Source organism: Peromyscus maniculatus, chromosome 16 (genome assembly GCF_049852395.1).
Source record: "Peromyscus maniculatus bairdii isolate BWxNUB_F1_BW_parent chromosome 16, HU_Pman_BW_mat_3.1, whole genome shotgun sequence".
In the NCBI taxonomy this organism is placed as follows: domain Eukaryota; kingdom Metazoa; phylum Chordata; class Mammalia; order Rodentia; family Cricetidae; genus Peromyscus; species Peromyscus maniculatus.
In genome coordinates this window covers 44,493,955-44,514,782 of record NC_134867.1, presented here as the reverse complement: position 1 = coordinate 44,514,782, position 20,828 = coordinate 44,493,955, and the positions used below count along the sequence as shown (strand labels likewise).

The 20,828-nt window shown below is 35.7% G+C and overlaps 2 protein-coding genes across 3 annotated transcripts in view; one reads left to right on the top strand and one right to left on the bottom strand.

Annotated features, from left to right (window-relative positions):
• The window catches only part of Nmbr (neuromedin B receptor), a 58,013-nt gene that overhangs the window by 5,669 nt on the left and 31,516 nt on the right, over positions 1-20,828 (top strand). The window lies entirely within an intron of this gene.
• Positions 1,287-3,920, bottom strand: Gje1 (gap junction protein epsilon 1). Of its 2 annotated transcripts, XM_076553006.1 has the most exons (3): positions 3,584-3,920; positions 2,717-2,914; positions 1,287-2,236 (listed from the first exon to the last, which is right to left on the bottom strand). In XM_076553006.1, exons 1-3 carry the CDS (start codon positions 3,620-3,622, stop codon positions 1,841-1,843), a joined length of 633 nt encoding a protein of 210 aa, XP_076409121.1. In that variant the 5' UTR covers positions 3,623-3,920; the 3' UTR covers positions 1,287-1,840. The 2 variants fall into 2 exon arrangements, with proteins under 2 accessions (XP_076409121.1, XP_006976728.2); XM_006976666.4 differs by lacking the exon at positions 3,584-3,920 and having other exon boundaries at positions 2,732-3,052.

The window sequence follows — 20,828 nt, the reverse complement described above, 5'->3', positions numbered from 1 at the left end:
TTTTGTAATGTTATCTCTTCCTTAAATATTTGGTGAATTTGACCAGAGAGGCCATCTGGATATGGAGTTTTCTTTAAGAAAAGGGTTTGAATTTTAATTCATCTAACAGATTTAAGAATATTTATGTTTGCTGTGTATTTTATCAGTTTCTCTTGTCTTAGTAATATGGGTTTCAAAGAATTTCTTCATTCCATCAAACTTTTTGTTACATTGTTCAAGTATCCCTATGATCATCTTAATGTCACTTTTCATTTATCATAAAGGTGATGTCCTTTTTTTCTTTATCATCTAAAACTGTGTAACTGAAGTAATCACCATTTGTTTAATGCATTTTCATTTAACTCTCAATTTTATATTATTTTATTCTTATCCTATTTAATGATTTTATCTAGTTATTTTGCTAATTTCTTGAAGTGTGAAGATAAATTTATAATTTTCATGACATAACATACAACTTCTATAGACAGCCAAACAATGTTTTAATTCTTTCAACAAATTTCAATAAATTTCTTTAATTATCATTTGATTTATAGTACATTTTAATTTCTGATGCCACTTCTTCCTAAGTGCATGAATTAATAGAAATTCATAAGTGATTTTTTTCAAGTATTTGGACATTTGCTCAATGTCTTATTTTTATTTTATTTACAGTTTACTTTCATAAATCACCACTCTCTTGACTTATCACTTGATCATTCAACAGAATGGGATCTCCTTTTGGTGCTGAGTTTTTTTGTTTCTAAATTTGACCTAGCAGTATAGTATATATTAAATAATAGGTCCTCAGAAGCTATTTACTGAGTGAAACTAAGTTGGATTTTCTTCGTTGCTTTTATGTTGGGCAAGATCCATGAGTTAAAATCCTAGTACAGAATTTATAATATCAAATATAGGCTTAAGAAAATTCCAAAATTTCAGTATTTTACTATGTGTGGTTCTCTACTAAAATACCGGCATAAAACAGTAGGACATAAATAATTTTAAATGGCATAAATGAGGATGATTGTTGAAAGTACAAATAGAAATAAGTGCACTGATTTTCTATAAGATTACCTATGGGATGGTTTCAAAATTATTGAGGAATTTTAGCTTAATGTAAACCAAATTTTCCATTCAAATAATTTTAAATGTGGAAGTTATGCAAAAACAGAGCTTATATAGGCACAAAAAAATAAAAAAGACAAGGAAGCCACTCACAGTGTTATTCATAGCAATTCTAATTTATTTCTTAACTATTTCCAGGATTACTTAATATTGAAATTTCGGGAAAACAATATGGACTTAATATTAAAGATGCAATTGCTCATTTTCTCTGAGTTAGTGATAAAATTATATAATGACTTTTAGTTAATTTATGTTTTGTGTTTACCATTATATTTTACACAAAGGCAAAGATAATTATGTCCTCAAAGTTAAAGCTACATGGTTCAGTGGATAGGAAAGACCCAGATTCTGGTTTGGTTGTGTGACTTACTGCACATAACATAACGTCTCTGAACATCAATTTCCTAGTGTCTAACAGTGGTAAGTTTCTCTGGTCACAAAATAATGTGGTAACCTAAAGTGTTGTATATTAGAGACACCTAAAATTTACTATTTTAAAAAATGAGTTATCATTAGTCTTATGTGTACATTATCATAGAATAAGTGGTAAAATAAAAATAGGAGGAAATATTTGCTCAAAAACAATTAGTTTAAAACTTGGTATCCTATTTTCTAATATACATAAATTACAGACACACCAAAATTTAAAGAACATATGGAATTGAAGTATTTGATCAAAAAACTAAACATAAATGATTGATAGGAACTATATCATGACAATAGATAATCAACCCTGTCATTGTTTAAAGAGGAAACATGACCTTCTAAATATTATCTCAAAAATCTCAGCAACACATAATACCATGGTGATTACAGTAAAAGTGTACATTGCAATGAGAAAAATAGTCTTTTCAAAATGTTCTGGAACCATGCATTTTAGAACATTCATTTTTTTACCAAGGGATTCGGCATCACACAAGTATAGAGGTTTCACCTGGAAGCCAAAGAGATGAATCTGAAGCCAAAATGCTGCCACCTCCAAGCTGATTCTTAACAAGACAGAGAGGATGTAAATCACAGTATACATGGGCTTTTGAAGAATGCATTCTTGGTTGATGCTTTTACATGCAGCATAAAGATGGAATATTGCTCCAGGAAGCAGGACAACCACGAGTTGTAATGCCCAGAACACCTAGAGTATATCAGAACTATTTTAGTCAAGTCAAATAAACAACATGTCACCAAAAAAAAAAAAAAAAAAAAAAAACATGAAAAATTCATGGATTCAGCAAGGGCAACTTAAGAATTCTAAGTTTCACAAATGCCTTAAAGATATGAAAATATGATGAACAAGTGTAGACGTGCTGACATATGTCATTTATTTTCTAAGATTTTAGAACTGTAAACATATGGCAGTTGGAAAACACAATCATAACTTACTATCACTGCCTGTCCGCTAATGATAATGATAAATTACTTGATTTTAATAGCTGCCTAATGTCTCTATGCTAAATATACCAATAGATAATAGAATAGTGGATTTGAAAGAAATTTTTGAGGAACTCAAGTTATAATTTCTGCAATATTCAGCCAATTAAAGAGAAATACAGTTCTCAAAATTATAGGAGAAAAGAAAAAAACTACTCGTGTTGGGGAGTCAGTGTTTGCATACACACCGGAAACTTACTTGGGGAGTTATTGGCCTGAACTGATTGTAACAGAACAGATTTATCTCCCTTTTGTCTGGGTCACAGCTGAAATGCAAAGCCTCATTCCCATAAACCGCAAAGCCCAGCACTCCAAGAAAGAACATCCTCACAGACCCGAAGAAGAGGGTGTGGAACTGGCCGATCACGGTTGGAGGTTTCACCTGTTGGTTTTTGGAGGGGAGGGGGAAATTGGGTCGGAAAGGAACATTTAGAAAGGACACTTTGAAGGATGTTTTTATGATCACATTCAAACAAGATTTAAACATGTTAAGATTTGAGAAGTTTTGAAGAAATATCATATTCACTGTAAACCCTGCAAGAGTGTTGTGCCACTTTACTCTTTATAGAATGCAGTCAGTCATCAAACTGATATCTATTGCCAATCAAATGGGTAAGTTTGGAAATACTTTGAACAGCTTTGAATTCCATATTTCTTTCTCATGTAATCTCTTTGACATAAAGTCATAAATATCTTAGAATGTCTGTTTGACTCTTTTGGAAGATTAGATGACAAATGCAACATTTATTAAGCTTAGGACAAGTATTATCAAAAGGACAGAACAGTATTTATTTAGTGTTGGCAAATTTTTTCCCATGCTTAACATTGAATTAAGAGTGTGACCTACTTTAAAGCATCAATGGATGAAATTACCTCCAGAATTAATCTATCAATAATTTTAAATTCAGACTATTTTACAGCACATGATTGTTATATATGTTATTTTTCTTTGTAAGTGTACAATAATTGTGCCTATCAACACACATGCCAACGAAGTTAAAAAATACACAGACAAAAATTTACGCAATCGATGTTCTTGTTTGCTACTTACACATCCTTCGTAGAAGTTCTTGATGTAGTTTAGAGACATCTTTCAGGAGATGTTATCTTGGCATCCCTGTGGGCTATTGTTAAACTATGTTCTCAGTTTGCTTCTACTAGAATCAAACTCTTACATACTCTCTTGACTTGCACAACAGAAACCACCTATCGCTGCAAATTTCTCTCCCCTCCTCCTTTTCCTTTCTTTTTTCCTCATAGATCTCTGGGGCCCTAGTCAACTTTCCTCTCTCCATCTCAAAACAAAACAAAAAACAAAGAAACAAAAGCAGAGGGCATGTGGTCAATCTAATAATCCCTTGGCTTGCAAGATCAGCAAAGCCAGCCAGTCAGCCAGGAGTGCCAGCAAAGCAGGCCAGCAGACAGATTCTCTGAGCACCCAGGGGCCCTGCAATCTCTTGAGAATTGCTTAGATATAAATCGGAACACTGTGTACTCTGCAGTGTTATTTGGCATGTCCTAAAGTACATGGAAACATTGCTGATATTTTCTGATATCCTTCCATAACCTATTGCTAATTTCTAAGAGGTCTAAGAAGTTATATACGTGGGTGTATGATGAGTATTCCAACACTGAATATTATTGGTGTGTTGTGATATGTATCTCTTTGCTGAATACTTGCAACAGATGTGGGAAAAGATACAATTAGGTGTACTAAGGATACATATGAGGGACGATAATCAAGATAAGACTAGCGTCTAGCATGAATCATAACAGTCTATCTTTTCCTTTCTTCCTTAGTAGATAAATTATCCACTAGATATTGTTATGGGTACTGAGGCCCAATGGATCTAGAAAGGTAAATAACTTCTCTACCTAAACCAATTGGTACTATTTTCTATAGACCATTTATAGCACACAGAGAATGGAAGATTATATCTATTTCCTTTACTCATCTTTCTTTCTCTTGTGATATCTTGAAGACTAACTCCAGACTGGTTTTTTTCAACAGTAAAGAAGTAATAGTGTTATATATAATTGTAACCATTGGGCAAAGGCAGTGACATTCTTGAATAAGAGTGCTGTTTTAATAGGAACAACCAAAATGAACAATTTAATACTCTCTTAAAAATTAGCTTTTATTCTTATCTCTTCAGAAACAGAATATAGATATACTTTAATTCCTTCCTAGAAAGAGAAGTGTAAAAGCTCTTACAATTACTTATGTGAAAGGAATCATATTTTGGATTCTGTGTGCAATAATAAATAATGCTTAGTTAAAAAATATACAGTGAATCATAGCATCCTTCTGTGGGCTACTTGCTTACAAGGAGAAAGTCTTGGTCAATAAATGTTACATATTCACTCTTACCTTCCAAAGGTATGGTAAACTCACCAAGTAAGAGCACTTCTTGGGAGAGGGGCCTCACACATGCAACAATTGCTAGGGTGATTTCTTGGGTCATCATCTGGGTTTCTTTACATGCAGGTTCTTACAAACACAGGTTAAGTAGTGCTTTGGCATCTACCGAGGGCATGTTTGCTAAAGTGACATTAAGTAACACAAGTTGCTTATTCAGCATTTTTTCATTCATTCACTCAATAAACATGGAGCACTTATAGTATCAGCTGAATTGCCAGGTGTCTGGAATGTATGAGAATCTGGTAGTCCTTGAATTCAAAGAACTTATAAGGATAAAAGCTTGTGTGGATCAGGCATGAAGAGATGGCTAAGTGGTTAAGAACAACTTGCTGCTCTTGCAGAGGACCCCATTTTAATTCTTAGCACCCAAACTCAAGCTCCAGGGTATCTGATACCCTCTTATGGTCTTTATGGGCATTGCATTCATGTGGTGCACATATACACATACAGGCAAAACACTCAAATACATTAAAAAAAAATCTTAAAAGCTGAGTGGTGGTGGTGTTGGCGGCGGCGGCGGCGCACGCCTTTAATCCCAGCATTTAGGAGTCACAGCCGGGCAGGTCTCTGTAAGTTCGAGGCCAGCCTGGTCTACAAAGTGAAATCCAGGACAAGCACCATAATTACACAGAGAAATCCTGTCTCGAAAAACCAAAATAGATAGATAGATAGATAGATAGATAGATAGATAAATCTTGAATGAGAATATATGGATATGTATATATAGCTGTGTGTGTGTGTAAAAATGTGGTGCTGAGGGTTTGCTTAAAATGGGACATGATTTGTATTTATCTTTCAGAGTATCATTATGAACTATCTGGTCTAATTTTGTTTCTATCAAACAAGGGGAGATGATCTCAATATAAATTTCCTCTTTAACATCTTTTGACTTTCAGTATTTGCACTGTGTCTTAGTAATTTACCCTTCCCTTCATGTGATAGCCACTGACTGTTGAATGGAGTAAAGCAGAGATCAATTTAGGTAGTCACAATAGTGTGCTTCCCAGAAGGACAGCCGAGATAAGGCAATCTGGATGGCTGCCTAGATTCATAAATCACGGTCCTTAACCAATTCATATCTCACTGAAATCTCTGACCTGCCAAAATTGGGTTTGTCTTTCTACATGAATAATTTATATTTTCTGGAACAGAATTTGGGATGGTTTAATAGAAAGGTCAATAACCAGCAATGTTATTTTGGGTAAATGATTTAACCTTCTGAAGTATACCTCTATTTTTCCAAAAAGATGGGACTGGATACTACAATATGTAAGTAATTTCACAATTCTGTGGTTTTATGAGTCTAAGTATTTATTACCATACTTGCAATGATTGCTCTACTTTTGAGATTTATTGACAGTTATTCGTTTGGTGCCAGCTATTTCTTGTTTTAAGAGTGGAATATTAGACTCTGTTTCCCATCATTCCAGGGAGTTTGTATTTTGAACATTCCTACACTGCCCAATTTCTAGCTTCATAACACATGTGACTCTTCCTTTATGGACATATCATAAATACGATTTAACTCCAAGGAGAACATGGCATATAAATCCAAAAGACCTGGGTCCAGTTCTGTTTCCCACTATTGCTGTTATTTAAGCGTCTATGTTGAATCTATAGTTTCAGTGTCTCCATCTTTAAAATGGGGAAGACAACTCTTCACTGAGATGCTCTGTTTGGAATAGTAAATGACACACTGCCTTGAGCAGTGCGTGGTAGATATGTAAGAACAGACCAAGAGGTTTCTCAATAAACAGCATTTTAACTCCTGTTTTAAGGATGATTCTTCATTCTATCAACTTAGCTGGAATTATGCCAAGTAGGCAAAACTGTGAATAATTGGATCAACAAACATGATATTGAATCATCGCTTGCACTGAAAAAGCCATGGAAAAAGTTCCTAAAACCTCCGAGCCTGGATCTCCTCATTTGTGTGAGGCTTATTGAACAGTGTCGATCTGTGGATTGGTTTCTTCGTGAGTACTGACAAAACATCAACTATTATTTCCTCAAATGTTTGTTCCATTCCTCTTTTCCATCCTTGGGACTGTAGTTACGTATATGAGAAACTGCTTGGTTTGTTTCCAGTGGTAAGTTCTACAAGTTGAGCGCACCCTGCAAAGCTCATGTTGAAATTTTATTGCTAGTGACAGTGTTAAGGGGCAGTACTTTAAATAGGTGATTTAGTTATGAGACCTCTCTCCTTGAAAATGGATTGATGCCTATCGTGGGAGTGGGAGTAGGTTAGCTCTTTTGAGAGTGGGTCTGGATGACAAGGACACATCTCTGCCCAATTTCCTCTTTCTGTCTCAGGCATACTTGCTTGGCTTTCCATCATGTTATGGCATAGGATGAAGGCCCTTGCCTGATGCCAGATTCATCAGACTTTTAGACTAACAAGCTTTTCAGCATTATGAGCCAGATACATTGTAATTTATGTAATTTGTGGCACATCAGTCCACTTTATCCACTCCAGAGCCCCCAAACAACAGATAGTACCTAAGCCTAATTCCTTATATGTTTATTGCTCTACAGAAGCTGGGACCTGGGAGAATGGAGCTGATAAATGAGGCCGACTAAAGTCGCATGCAACAGACAACTTTATTTAGAGCATCAGACAATTTTATGCTCTGAGGGTTAAGAAGAGTCACATGACTCAAACATGCAATCACAATGATAAGTCATATGTAACAGGCAAGACTCACATGACAAAAATGTGTTTTCCATGGAGGCATAGAAACACATAACAATATCCAGTTGTGATGAATAATCCGAAGTAAACCCACTCCTGTCTACCACACCTGGGATGGGCACGGAAACACATTCCAAGAACAATTCCTAGGTTTGAAGAAACTAAGGTCATAAGACTTTCGTTTTCTTGGAGCCTTTTTTCACAAGCACTCAGAATTCTCACCAACTCCATTCTTGGACCATGTTCTAACACTTGCGGACTGTGTATTTCTTAGACATAGTATCTAAACACAGTGTCTATGAAGAAATTTACCTTATGATTTAGGCAAAGTTAGAATTCATAATATTTTCTAACTGAATAGAAAATCTAACAATACCTTCTGATAAAAGTTCTGTGAATGCAGTCATTCTTTCTCTCAAAACGTTGTAGACTACTCATCCCTCTTTACATAAGATAACATAGCACTTAGGTGATAGGATGAGTTGAGGTAAATGATCAGGCATGTGGCTCAGTGTTAGGTGTCTATGTTAGAGTTATTCTGAGCATAAGTTCTATGATACTGACACCATAGTTGATCTGGCAGCAGAGACAGCCGCTAAGTGACTAATGTAAAGATTGCATATGCAGATAAGATAAACCAACAGAGGGATGATTGACTAACAGAGCAGAAAGGACTGAGGCAAGAGAGATTTCATCATGTGACCCTGAGTGTTCACAGTTTAAAACTTAACGAATTGTTTCCTTTTGAAGTTTTCCATGTAATAGTTTGGGGCAGTGTTTAACCAAAGGTAACAGAAACTGTGGCACATAAAGGCCCCAAGCAGAAGGAATGTTTTCCGTCATAGCAGCAGAAAACAAGGACCTTAACTGATCCATAGCTTCTTTCTTGTAAGTTTTATCTTAAAATAGTTAATGTATAGGCTCAGGAGTTGGAATTTTTCATTTCGGACATATTTTATCTCTAGGAAGAGGTCAACAGTGTAGCTGCTACGTCCTTTGTGAAAGGGGTTTTATTGCAGCATTGTTATATCCACACAATTATATATTGGCTCTGGTGGCTCTTTGGTATAAAATCAGAGCTGAATGGTTGCGACAGCAATAATGTAGTTCATGAAGTTAAAGTAGTTACCGTATGGTCCATGAAGCAAATGCTTGCCAGCACTATGTCAATCCTGCTCTAAAAGTTCAATTCAGGACTTAAAACAACAACAACAACAACAACAACAAAAAACCACCTCTTTCTTTCTTTCTTTCTTTCTTTCTTTCTTTCTTTCTTTCTTTCTTTCTTTCTTTCTTTCTTTCTTTCTTCCTTCCTTCCTTCCTTCCTTCCTTCCTTCCTTCCTTTCTTTCTTTCTTCCTTCCTTCCTTCCTTTCTTTCTTTTTTTCTTTTTTTTAAGTAATTATGTTAATATTTTTCTGTACTTGCTTAAACATACAAAATATATGTCAGAGGCTGTTTAATATATTTTCTGATTCATGTTTTTTGTTTCTAGGTCTGTTTCTTGTGATTGATTTTTCTCATTATTAATTATGTGCTAGCTTTTAATAAACCTGGTAATTTTTACCTGAATTTTATTTTGTTGGCTGTTGAACGTTAGAGTCTTCTTTTAAATACGTTTAGAATGTGTTCTGTGTTAGATAGCTGTTCATGCAGCTATCTTATTAGATTCTGATGAATACTTTGGAGGCTTAAACACTGTAAAGTTAGATTTAGATTTGCTTTTAGTGTAGGAAAATTTAGACTCCCAACTAAAGTAAGATTCTCCCAAGTAAAAGCTGGATGCATTCTGATTAATACACAACCAGTACATTTTAGTCATTGCTCAAATAGCATAGTGCGTATTTACTGTACCAGCCAAGACGACTGTATCACAGGATGACTTCATGTTATGGGGGTGCTGTTATATGAATGGCCCATGACTGACCTAAATGTAGTTTTCAGTGAATGGCTGGATTTTACAGATTACATCCTGCATTATGAAGTCTCTCCATTCTGACATAAACCACTTTTAGTTCTTTTTGTTTCAAATTATTTGTTCGTTTGTTATTATGAAAGGATGTTCCTATTCAGCAACATGGCATCCTTGAGTTTATGGTCTTCCTGTGGCTATCCTGAGTGGAGGGAAATAGGCATGTACCATTGTTAGATCTGTGTTGGGTGTCGGGGATAGAAGCTACAGTGTTTCTTTCTCAGGCTTTGGGTAGCTTCTTGTCATTTATGAGTTCAGTCTTCAGTAGAAGCTTCCAGCAGACCTCCCAGCATGTCTTTAGAGTGCTTTCTTCTTAATTTCCACCTCTATTGTACTAATTTTGGCAAACTGGGTTCCTTTCCATCTCCTTGAACAAACTTCTACACTCTCAGTTCATGGAGATACCTAGGCTCTGATAGGGTTTCCTGTTCTGAAAGAGCCCGGAAACATATGGACATAAGCCGATGTATTCAGGTTGCTTGTTTGTTTCTTCTTTGATGGTGAAGTTCTGCACTCTTTACTTATCAGGAGGTCAAACCTTTGGTAGCAGTTATAGCAAAGGGCTGCTGTTATTGGTGTGATTTTCTAGTTTTGAAAGCAAGACACCCAACCCGTCGCACTACAGTTTTCTCCCCAAACAGAAACTCTCTCAGAGTGATTTTTCGGTTTTCAGTAGTATTCCAAGATTGCTAGACATATGACCACTGGGAAAATGTAATGCAAATAAAAAAATATGTGTAATATGGCACATGTGACTTAGAGCTAGAATTCAACATAGGTCCATGGAAGTGTCAAATGGTATATAGTCAGTATTACACTAAGGTGTGGAGGTATTTTTTAAATTTTATTTATTTATTTACTTATTTTAGATGACCAAATTGTTTCTAGTTCTGAGTGTGTGATTGTCTGTTCTTGGATGTCCTACTTTTTTTTTTCTTTAAGAATGGAGAATTTTTATTGGAGGACCAGCACACAGATACTTCAGTTAATTTTCAATTTCAATTTTATTCTATTTATTTCAGTGCCCTTGCTGTTTTTACAGGGGTCGGGCATGGGTGTGCCACAGCATATGTATGGAGGTCAGAGGACAGTTTCCAGAAGTTGATTCAATCCTCCCACCATGTGGGTCCTGGAGATTGAGCACAGGTTACTCTTAGTATGTTTTTCTTTGTATTAGGTAAAACTAAACCCTCACTAATGGAATGCTAAGCTGACATCCATGACAGTCAAAGTCTTCTATATTTCACTATACCACTATTTCCCAGTTATACCAAAAAAATACATATTCTACTTGTTACTTGTTTTCAATATGCCATCTGCAACAGGAAAAATTGTATGATATACCTCCTAGGGCTTCTGTTAGAATTCAATGAGATAGCCTGTGTAAAGTGTTTAGCATCATATGTGAACATAAGTACCAGATTAGCAAAGAAATGTTGATTTCATGTGATCACTACTTGAAAGTTGGTCATTTGTCAATGTGGCACTGAGCTTAAAGCTCTTATTTGCCTGTTATGTCTGGAGTCTTTGGCTTTATGTTGGGCAAAACTAGAACCATTTATCTGGTCAACAACCTCTGGATCATCTCTCAGGGCATCAGGCAACAGTAACCAACCAATCACTGAAACCTAATAAGATAATCCTGTGTGATGAGGGTAACTTGGTCCAAGTGTGGTGGATGGTAAAGGTCCTCCACTCCCATACTATCCTTGACTGCTGGGAATATTGGTTGCCAACAGAGACAGCTGCATACTTTCTTGAGCATTGTCCTTTCCAGGAATTGTTATGCTAGTTTAGATCCTTCGCCAGTGGTGACTTGTGCCAGTAATGGGCTAATGGAGTCCTATTCCAATCCTAGTTCAGAGCAATACTCAAGGGCGATCCCAACTCCAGAGTTCTCCCTGGCATTGACCAAGACTCCAGTGACAACCATATCATAGATGTTTCTTCATTTGACCAGACTTTTCCATTTTCTTCTCCAGCCAATTCTTGAGAGTACTCTTCAAAAAATATCCTGCACATACACCTTCCATCTCAGAATCTGTTCATATGGAAACAAATTTAAGACATTTTTTTTTTTTAGATTGGTCAGTTTTCCTTCACTGTTACAAATATCTGTGAAAGTAAGTCTATAATGTTTATTTAGATTCCTGGTTCATCAGTTTCAGCCCATGACAGATAGTTCTGTTGTTCTGCATGACAGGTGAGGCAGCACATTCTGGAGGAATTACGTGGGCAAGAGGCAGGTGGGAGGAGTCCTGCTATCCCCTTCAAGGCCATGCTGCTAATGACTTGATGACCTGCCAGTAGGTCCCAATTATTTAAGTGTCTACCCCTTCCTTTCAGTGCCACACAGGGGACCCCGCCTTTTCAGGACAGACACTTCAGACCCAAATCATATTACCGAGGAGCACAGGTGTGACATGTTCAAAGGAGAGGAAATGCTACCATCGGAATGCACTCATCCTCTGCTTGCTTTTCCATGAGACTTGATACAGTCTTTCCATTTAGAACAACAGTTGTCAATCAATTGTTAAGACAATTGTTATTGTCGTGGTTGTATCCCTGTTGCTTTAACTACAACCTCTAACACCCTAATGAGTTTGGAAATGTGTACTTTTACTTCAAAAGATACTTTTACTACAGATGTTCCTGAATACATCTATGTCTGCGGAATCAGAGATATTAGATGAAGAAAGGCCATAAAGGAAGTGTAGAGAGGGAGGCAGGTATGAGGACATTATGTTCAGAAATCATAAGCTAACAGTTCTGGGATGCTGAGGTGTTCACCCTTTAGGTTGGCCAGAAGATGGACTATTTCTAGTCTCTCAGATCCACATCATCTTCTATGACTCTGATCACTGAGAAGAGTTTCCATAATTCAAAAGTGGACATGTTTTTACCTGGAACTACTTAAGCCTGAAGGGACATAAGAAGAAAATCTTCCATTTTTGTTATTTATTCTGAGATATCTGTCCTGTAAATAAACATGGCTTTGGAGGGCTTTATCTTAAGCAATCCCAAGTTACCATTGGCAAATGAAGTATTTTGATCCTAAGGTAAGTTGTGGTTAATGAATAGTATTCATAGAAATAAGTTAGTAATGATTGCAAGTGACAGCTGAAAAGACATTAGAATTGGTGTGTTAAGTATTCCTTTAGATATGATTAGATTTTTTTTCATATCACTTCAAATCATTGTAATAACCAAAGAGTACTGAGGTTATGGTGCCCTAACTGGATTGTATAGATTCATTGATAATAAAATCATATTTTCCTTGTGATAAATAATAAAAATTTAAATACGTGAAAATTGAAAATTTTCTTTGTTTGGTAAACCAGATAGCTATAGAGCTGTATATGTCTAATGGCCAATGTTGTAAAATTATTTACTACAAGTCAAACTGAAATGTCCTCTTTGTTGGTGCTTGTGTTTGACTTAATTTCAATTTTATTTTTCATCAATATAAATCCTACATACCATTAATTGGTTGTCATTATGCCATCAAACTGTTGTCATTTTTAAATGTTGCACATAATTGGCATTTGTAAATACTTATATTGCATGCTTTAATGTGGGGAAAATTAAAGAATGCTTCTAGTTTAACCAAACACCCTGTAATGGCTTAGTATTTTGAAATCTGGAATCATATTTTGAATGTCTGAGATGCAATTAATTAATGAAATGCTTCTGGAATTGAACTTTGGTTTATGCAAGTAGTCTCATGTGCACAAGCTTCAGATTTCAGGATTAAAAATCTCATACTAAATTGTTGGGCTATCATTAGAGCTGTTCCTTGTTCCTTTGTGACATGTTACTAGGGAGAATTCACTCCTTTGAATAATAATGAACCTGAGACACATTTAGCTTTCAAAAGCTGATTAAAGCCTTTCCCTGTTATGAACACCTAATTTATAAAATATTTTTGTCCTCTTTTGTAAGGAAAATTTAGTGTCAAATTTTCTACTCATTTCTACACATTATGCACTGGAATGTGCTCAGTTTTCTTTATAATATTAATAGAGATCTTCTGATATAGATGCACAGGAGCTGATAGGATATGAAGCCATATGTGAGATGGTTATATTAATATCCTACCTACTTACTTAATTGTTTGAGGTTTCTGAGTCATATAAACTAAACAAATTAAAAGCATCTCATATTCTCTCACAGTTTTAGAGTGAACAGTTTTCCTAGATTTATATGCCAATGATACTTCTCAAGGTGCAATGAAAGGTTCTATAAGTATCCTATAGTGACTTATTCATAACAAATGTTGTTGTACATAGAATGAGTAAAGGCCAACTCCAGTATTTATGCCTGTAACTGGGGATCCATACAATTTAGTATATGAGTTTATGTGAAGCAAATTTCTAATAGCAATGTTACTATATAAAATGTACACATGCTTATGTGATTTATTCATTTATGAGGAGGCAGGTTGCTAATGATGTTAATAATAGCAATGGTAGTAGAAGTTAATAACAAGTTAAAGGCCATTATGTGAAATACAATGATAACCAACAGACTCTATTGAGATAAAATTTATGATAATAGTAAGCTGAAAGATTATTTATGCTAATTAATTCATTGAGTTAAAATATAACTCTAAACTCTTCATGAAAATGTGAATGGGCAGGAAACAAAAAAGAATGTCTTCTAATGTTGCTTGTCTAAAAATTTTCTCATTAATTGTCAACTTATGTAGGAAGACCTTGACAAAAAGTGAGATCCTAGTGGAATGAACTACTTTGAATTGGTACCAGAACAATCTGGAATCAAATGCTGTCTCAGGTATAGCGTGGAGGATTTCCCTAGAGTAGTAACATTTCAGGAATTCAAGTGCAGCATCAAACTTTTAAGCTTTGAATCCTGTTTCTCATGTGATGAATGGTTCTGGTGATTTATCTTTCTTAAAAGAGTTGGAATATAGGACTACTTCCAAGACCTAGTCTGTGTTCTAATGAGACTTTAGTAACTACATATGCCCTTAGAGCCAAATGTTCTGCACGCAGCTGCTTGTGACTAAATTCAATAAGCGCTTCTGTGTAAATGTGTGCTTGAATCAGATGTATATTTTTTTTTTGTAAGACTGAAGGTGTGGAGGGAATTATCAAAGTTATTTCCTGACCAGCAAAGTGGCTTAGCAGGTAGAGGTATCAAGCTTGATAGCCTGAGTTAGGTCCCCAAAACACACACGGAAGGTGGATACACTTCTTTCCATGTAAATACCTACATACATATATGTGCGCGCGCGCACGCACACACACAGACACACACACACACACACACACACACACACACACACACCCTCATACAGAGTAAATCAATCAGTCAATAAATGTAGACTGCTATCTCCATGACTAACTTTATTATTGATCACTCGATCATTTGAGTTAAAAGTAAACATTTCTTCTGAATGTTTGGAACATTTGGCAATACCCATGATAATTACATGATATTATATATTACACCTTTGTATAAATTAGGAAAATAAAAGCCAGAACACTTCAGTTGATAGAAAAATCCAAAAGACACACAGCTTAGTGAGCAAACATCTATGAATGGATCAGAAAAAAATTTTATCTTTTAAAATATGAAAAAAATTTAAAATAGATGTGTATAATTTTTGTTTGACAATAGGACTTCAGCAATGTGATATTTTAGTACTTGTATACAAAGTGTAATGATCATATTATGTTCACTTTCTGCCACTAAAACTAAATTCCTGCAGGTGAGCAACTTAGCGAAAAATGCTTATTTTGGTTCACAGCTCTGGAGGTTGCAGCCTGTGAATCATTTACTTGTATGTACTGTTATGATTGTCCTTTATTTTGCTTCTTATTCTCAAGACTAGTCTGTTTCTAATCCCTGAAATCCTTGACATGTAATTCAACATATTTATAGGCAGTTATACTTTTGAATTTAATGTTTACTGATACTCATTTATCAACTTGGTACCTTTAAAGGGAATGCCACTCAGACTACAATTTCTCAACTATTATGTCATTTTCTTTTGTTGCTGACAGCAACAAGACATGTACCTGATCACTACACTTTTCTATATAGGTGCTGAAATATCAGGAAATTGAAATGTCACCCTGCACTCAATGAACCCAGAGGGTAGAAGTAACTAGAATGAAGGATGAAGGCAGCACTCTGATTAGTAATCTGAGTTTGAGCTGGTTATGATGGATTTTAAGAAAGATATTTATCTGTATGATTTGTCATTCCTGTTCTATTGAGAACAATTTCCATTGTTTGAAAGACAATTTTTGATAAAATATTAGGTTACTAACTAAAATGTCCAAACAAAGTATATATCAGCAAAGAGAGGGGGAAAAAGGATGAGAGAGATGGTTACAATTCCAAAGGAAAAGGTCTTGGCCTTAACCAGTGGAGATTGTCTTCATGGAACAAGACAATTTATTTTCCCACTTGGGCTCATTCAAATTCTTGTCTTCTCTGGCAATACCATGCAGGTTATATGCAGTGGACCAAATTCATAACAGTCTTTTAACCTCTGCAGAATACTTTGTGACCGAGCATATTGGCTTTGAGGGGGAACTTTTCCTATTTCATAATGGAGATCTCCATGCTAACAAACCTCTGGAGAATCATGGGGGATGGCCTGGGAGAGAGAATGCAGCGGGATTTTACCGCAGGATGATCTCCACTAAACAAGAACGCACACACAATGGAGACAGGGTTCGAAAACAGTAATTTGGCCGTGTTTAAATTTGCAAGTATCAAAGCCTCTATGCGAAATGGTAATCTTTTTATGTTTGTGGTAATTCATCCAGTCACATGTATTTTTATGCTCCCAAATCTGGCAGGTGAGAAAAATTACAGTGTGGCTATTGTTTGACTCTTCAAACTGATGTTCTGCTTGTAATATAAGTGTGTGGTTAATAAGACACTCAGAGTTATTTCATTACACTTTTTTCACACTGTTTTGTAATAATTAAGCAAGGTTTACAGAAGGATGGTAAAAGAGATTTGTGTGTGTGTGAAATGTCAAGCTCGCTCCTTTTGTGATGTGACATCACTCCTTTGATGACTATACCTATACTTAGGAAGAGTGGATGAAATGTACTGGCCACAGAACCGCCCCTTTGTCCTTCTTTTGTTCCTCTGGTTTGGTTATGTTTTGCCTTTATGCTTGTCTTCTGAGAGTTAGGAAATGAAACCAGCACTCAGTAGGTGGCGCTAACGAGACACACACCATTTAACTGTCAAAGGCTGCAGCCAGCAATCTGTTTGCCAGTTAAAGTATGAAGTTCAGTAATAAGGATACTGAGGGTGAAGACAGATTGGTCACGTTGTCTCTCATTTGGGGAATGCTTATGAGATACCAAGGGATTTCAGTGATTTGTCCAATTCCTGATATATATGGAATTTCAAGATGATGCCTGTTCTTTGTGCCCCCTTCATGTTTGTTGAAAATAAAACAACAACCGTTTTATTTTGCTGAAAATCAGGGTGAGTGTTTTTTTAACCTATGAGTAGAACTTGGTAATCACACACTACAAGGGGGGAAAACTGGACTATACTGATGATTCCACTAAATATTTGCATAGGATTCACATGAGAGCCATGACAGCTACAATAATGAAATTATTACCTTGTTCATCTTTGAGGCATATCTAGAAGGTTGCCTGTCTAGGCTAAGTGCTCCAAGTTGGAAAATGACTCTTTCTCAATTCTATCGTACATTCAGGACAGAAACTGGATACAGAGTGACAATTTAGTGTACTTACTAAAGCAAGCAAATACTAGTTAATGCTAATGGATTGAGGTATTTGCTTATGTTGTCTATTTTAGAATTAAACTTCAAAAACAGCTTTGGCTTTGTGCTGGAAGGTACTATACTATTCCCAAGAAAGCTGAGAACTATTGCAACAGAAAGAGTTGTTTTTAAATGGAGAGCGAGAGTCATTTATCGAGTATGTGTTATCTGAAGTTACACTTCCACGTGGATTTCATCAACACGGACATTTCTCTTATTCTAAGATTTTCACTGTTCTTTGGATGTAAGTCAATCTCATCCTGTTCTATGCTCTGATTTGAATAAATCTACCCATTTCACTTTTTTTGCAACTGTTTGAAACAAGTGGTTGGATGAAACTATTTTAAAGTGGTTCCCTAGTATTACCAATCCTTAAGTAACAATCTGATTAATTTTCACAAGTAATATTTATATTTAAAAACACATAGAAACCTCATATAGCCAAAGCAACTTTTCTCATTAAGAAACATTCAATGTGATTTTTAGCCATAAATAAAAAATTTGGCTGTTGAACTCCTTGCCTCTTTCTAACAGAAATGATTTCTTCTCAAGTGTGTGTTTTAATCGTATGTATTAACACAAACCAAAGGCCATTGCCCCAGTGAGTTCAAGACCCCAGAATTTTATAAGTCTTGGTACAGACATATCTTTCATTGTTTTATAGAATTAAATTGAAAATATTTTCCCAAAGGGAAAAGTCTTCCAAGGTAACCCACCCACTTCTTATGGGGGGTTACCTGAGAAACAATTTATGTGTTTCCTATTTCTGTATGTTTCATAGTTAGTCATGTATTATTTTGAACCTATGGGTTCAGAGCTGTCAAGGAGATTAATATAAAATCTATTCCCCACTTAGAAACTTCCATAATTTAAAGGGTCCAATAGATTTTCTATAAACGGTTTTGGAAGTAAACATGATGGGCTAAAGGGCCTGGGAAGTTCTCTCCCTCCTCTACTTCCTCCTTGTTTGTGTCTTAGAAACCTTACAGTGACATGGGCCATATATTATGCCATTCAGACCCTTAAAGTGTACAATTTATTAGTTTGTACTGCAGTCCCAGGAGTTTGCAACTATCACCACAATCAACGTAGAAATATTTTTCTCTTACCCCAAAGGAACCTTGCGTCATTACCACTTCTCCCATTTCCTTGCATTTCTTCTTAATTTCTCTGGTCCCGAGAAACTGATTTATTATCTGTTTTAAGATGTTCAATTTCTTTAATTTTTGTTCTATAGCCTTAGTGTTTGCTTTATGGATAATCATATGCATGTCATTAGATCCACTTCAGATTCATATGAACAGTTTTGGCAAGTTATAAATTATTACTGTTTAATTTCAAATTACATCTCGTGTGTGTGTGTGTGTGTGTGTGTGTGTGTGTGTGTGTGTGTGTGTATGCATGCACACACGCATGCGCCAAAAGGCACATGAGTGGTCAGAAGATAATCCACGGGAGTCTGTTCTACCTGTGAGTCCCAGGAATCAAATTCAAGTTGACAGGCTGGGCCGTAAGTCACTGTACAATCTGAGCTACCTCACAGGCCCCCAAACACTAGTCATATATAGCTCCTGGTTTTGGTGATAATATTATCAAAGACATTTCATTTGCATATGTTACCAGCCCAATAATACATTGTTGGAATTTTTATGTTGTGTAATTTTTTTTTAAACAAAAGTGGTAGGAGTCAGGATAACTACATAATTATAGAGTTTGTTATGTTAATTCGCGTGGATTTGGATTGCTGTCAATTGATTCCTGACTGAAGAAATTCCCTTAGTTTTTTTCATATTCAAAGTATTTATTTAACAAAATTATTATATAATTAGAAATGTGCATAATTATATGATAAACAAAAACACTTACAATGAAAATAAAATTACCTATTAAGATTAAGGAGTAAATGTAATTAAAAATCTAAGACATATATTTCCTGTTTTATATTTCATTTTGATTTGAGAATTTCATGCGTGAGTACTGTATTTCCACTATTTCCACTCCACTGTCCCTTCTCCAGCTTCTCCTTTGTCCTCGGAATTCCATCTCAAATATATGATCGCTCCATTATTATTGCTACACTCCCACACCCCACTCCACTTATATGTTTAAATACAATCTACCGAGTCCACTTAGCATTACTCATATGCATATGTGTTTAAAGATAATTTATCAGTGGATCCATCCTTTGAGAAGACTGCTTCTTCCACTTTTACCAGCCAATTAACTTCCTATTGCTTCTTATTTGTGGCTGGGGCTCTGTAAGACACCCCACTTCCATAATGGGAATACAACTGGTACTGTCATTGTACAGGTTGTTTTTTTTTTTTTTTTTTTGGTTTTTCGAGACAGGGTTTCTCTGTGTAGCTTTGCGCCTTTCCTGGAACTCACTTGGTAGCCCAGGCTGGCCTCGAACTCACAGAGATCTGCCTGACTCTGCCTCCCGAGTGCTGGGATTAAAGGCGTGCGCCACCACCGCCCGGCTACAGGTCTTTTTTTTAGGTGACAATATTGTTACTATTTCGTGGGTGTGGCTTCCCTACTATATTGTAGCAGACACCCTGGCCCTCTGTCTCATACAATCTTTCTGTCCCTTTATCTTCAATATTTGGTGAGCCTTAGGTGAATTAAGGGGTTATGCTGTCTTTGTATCATTTGGGGATGGCACTTATATTTTGAAGGTAAATAGTAGCCATTTAATTAGACTTGTGGCCCACTCAATAAGAGGAAATTTATGCCCAGTACTGTTAACCAATCCTACTTACTGTGACTCGTTAGTTCATGTACTCTAGAGAGAACCTACTATTGCCTCTTTCTTAAGCCATTGTACTTCCTGAATATATCCTAAAAACCTATTATTATACACACAGATAGGTGTAGCTCTCGTCCTTATCAAATAAGCAGCTTCTTTTTGCAGCAGAAATCACCACTGAAATGTCCTTAGTGTTCCTTTGCACTGATACTGCTGCCACAAAATACTGTTTTTGTCTTTGAATGTATTTGCCTTCATTTGAAAGGATAGCTTGGCTGATTATAAGATTCTTGTCTGGCAGGTGTTCATTCATTATTGTGAATATGACATCCCATTGGAGCGTAGACCTCCATCCTTTCAAGAGAAAAAATGAGCTGTTACCCTACAGATGTTCCCTTGTCTTTGACAAGCCATTTTTTCTTTTGCTGCTTTCACTATTTTATCTTTGAATATTTTTATATCCTTAAAATGCCAGGGTATAAATGTTTTTGTGCTGTCCAGTTGGAAGGCTATTGGGTTTTTTTTTAAAATGTGTTTTAAATATGTTTCACCAAATTTAAGAAATGTTCATGCACTATTTCTTCGAATATTTTATGCTTCCTTTTATCTGTCTGCTATTGTGATATGTGTATACTGTAGTCTACTTAATGATATGCCACAAATTCTCCAAGTCT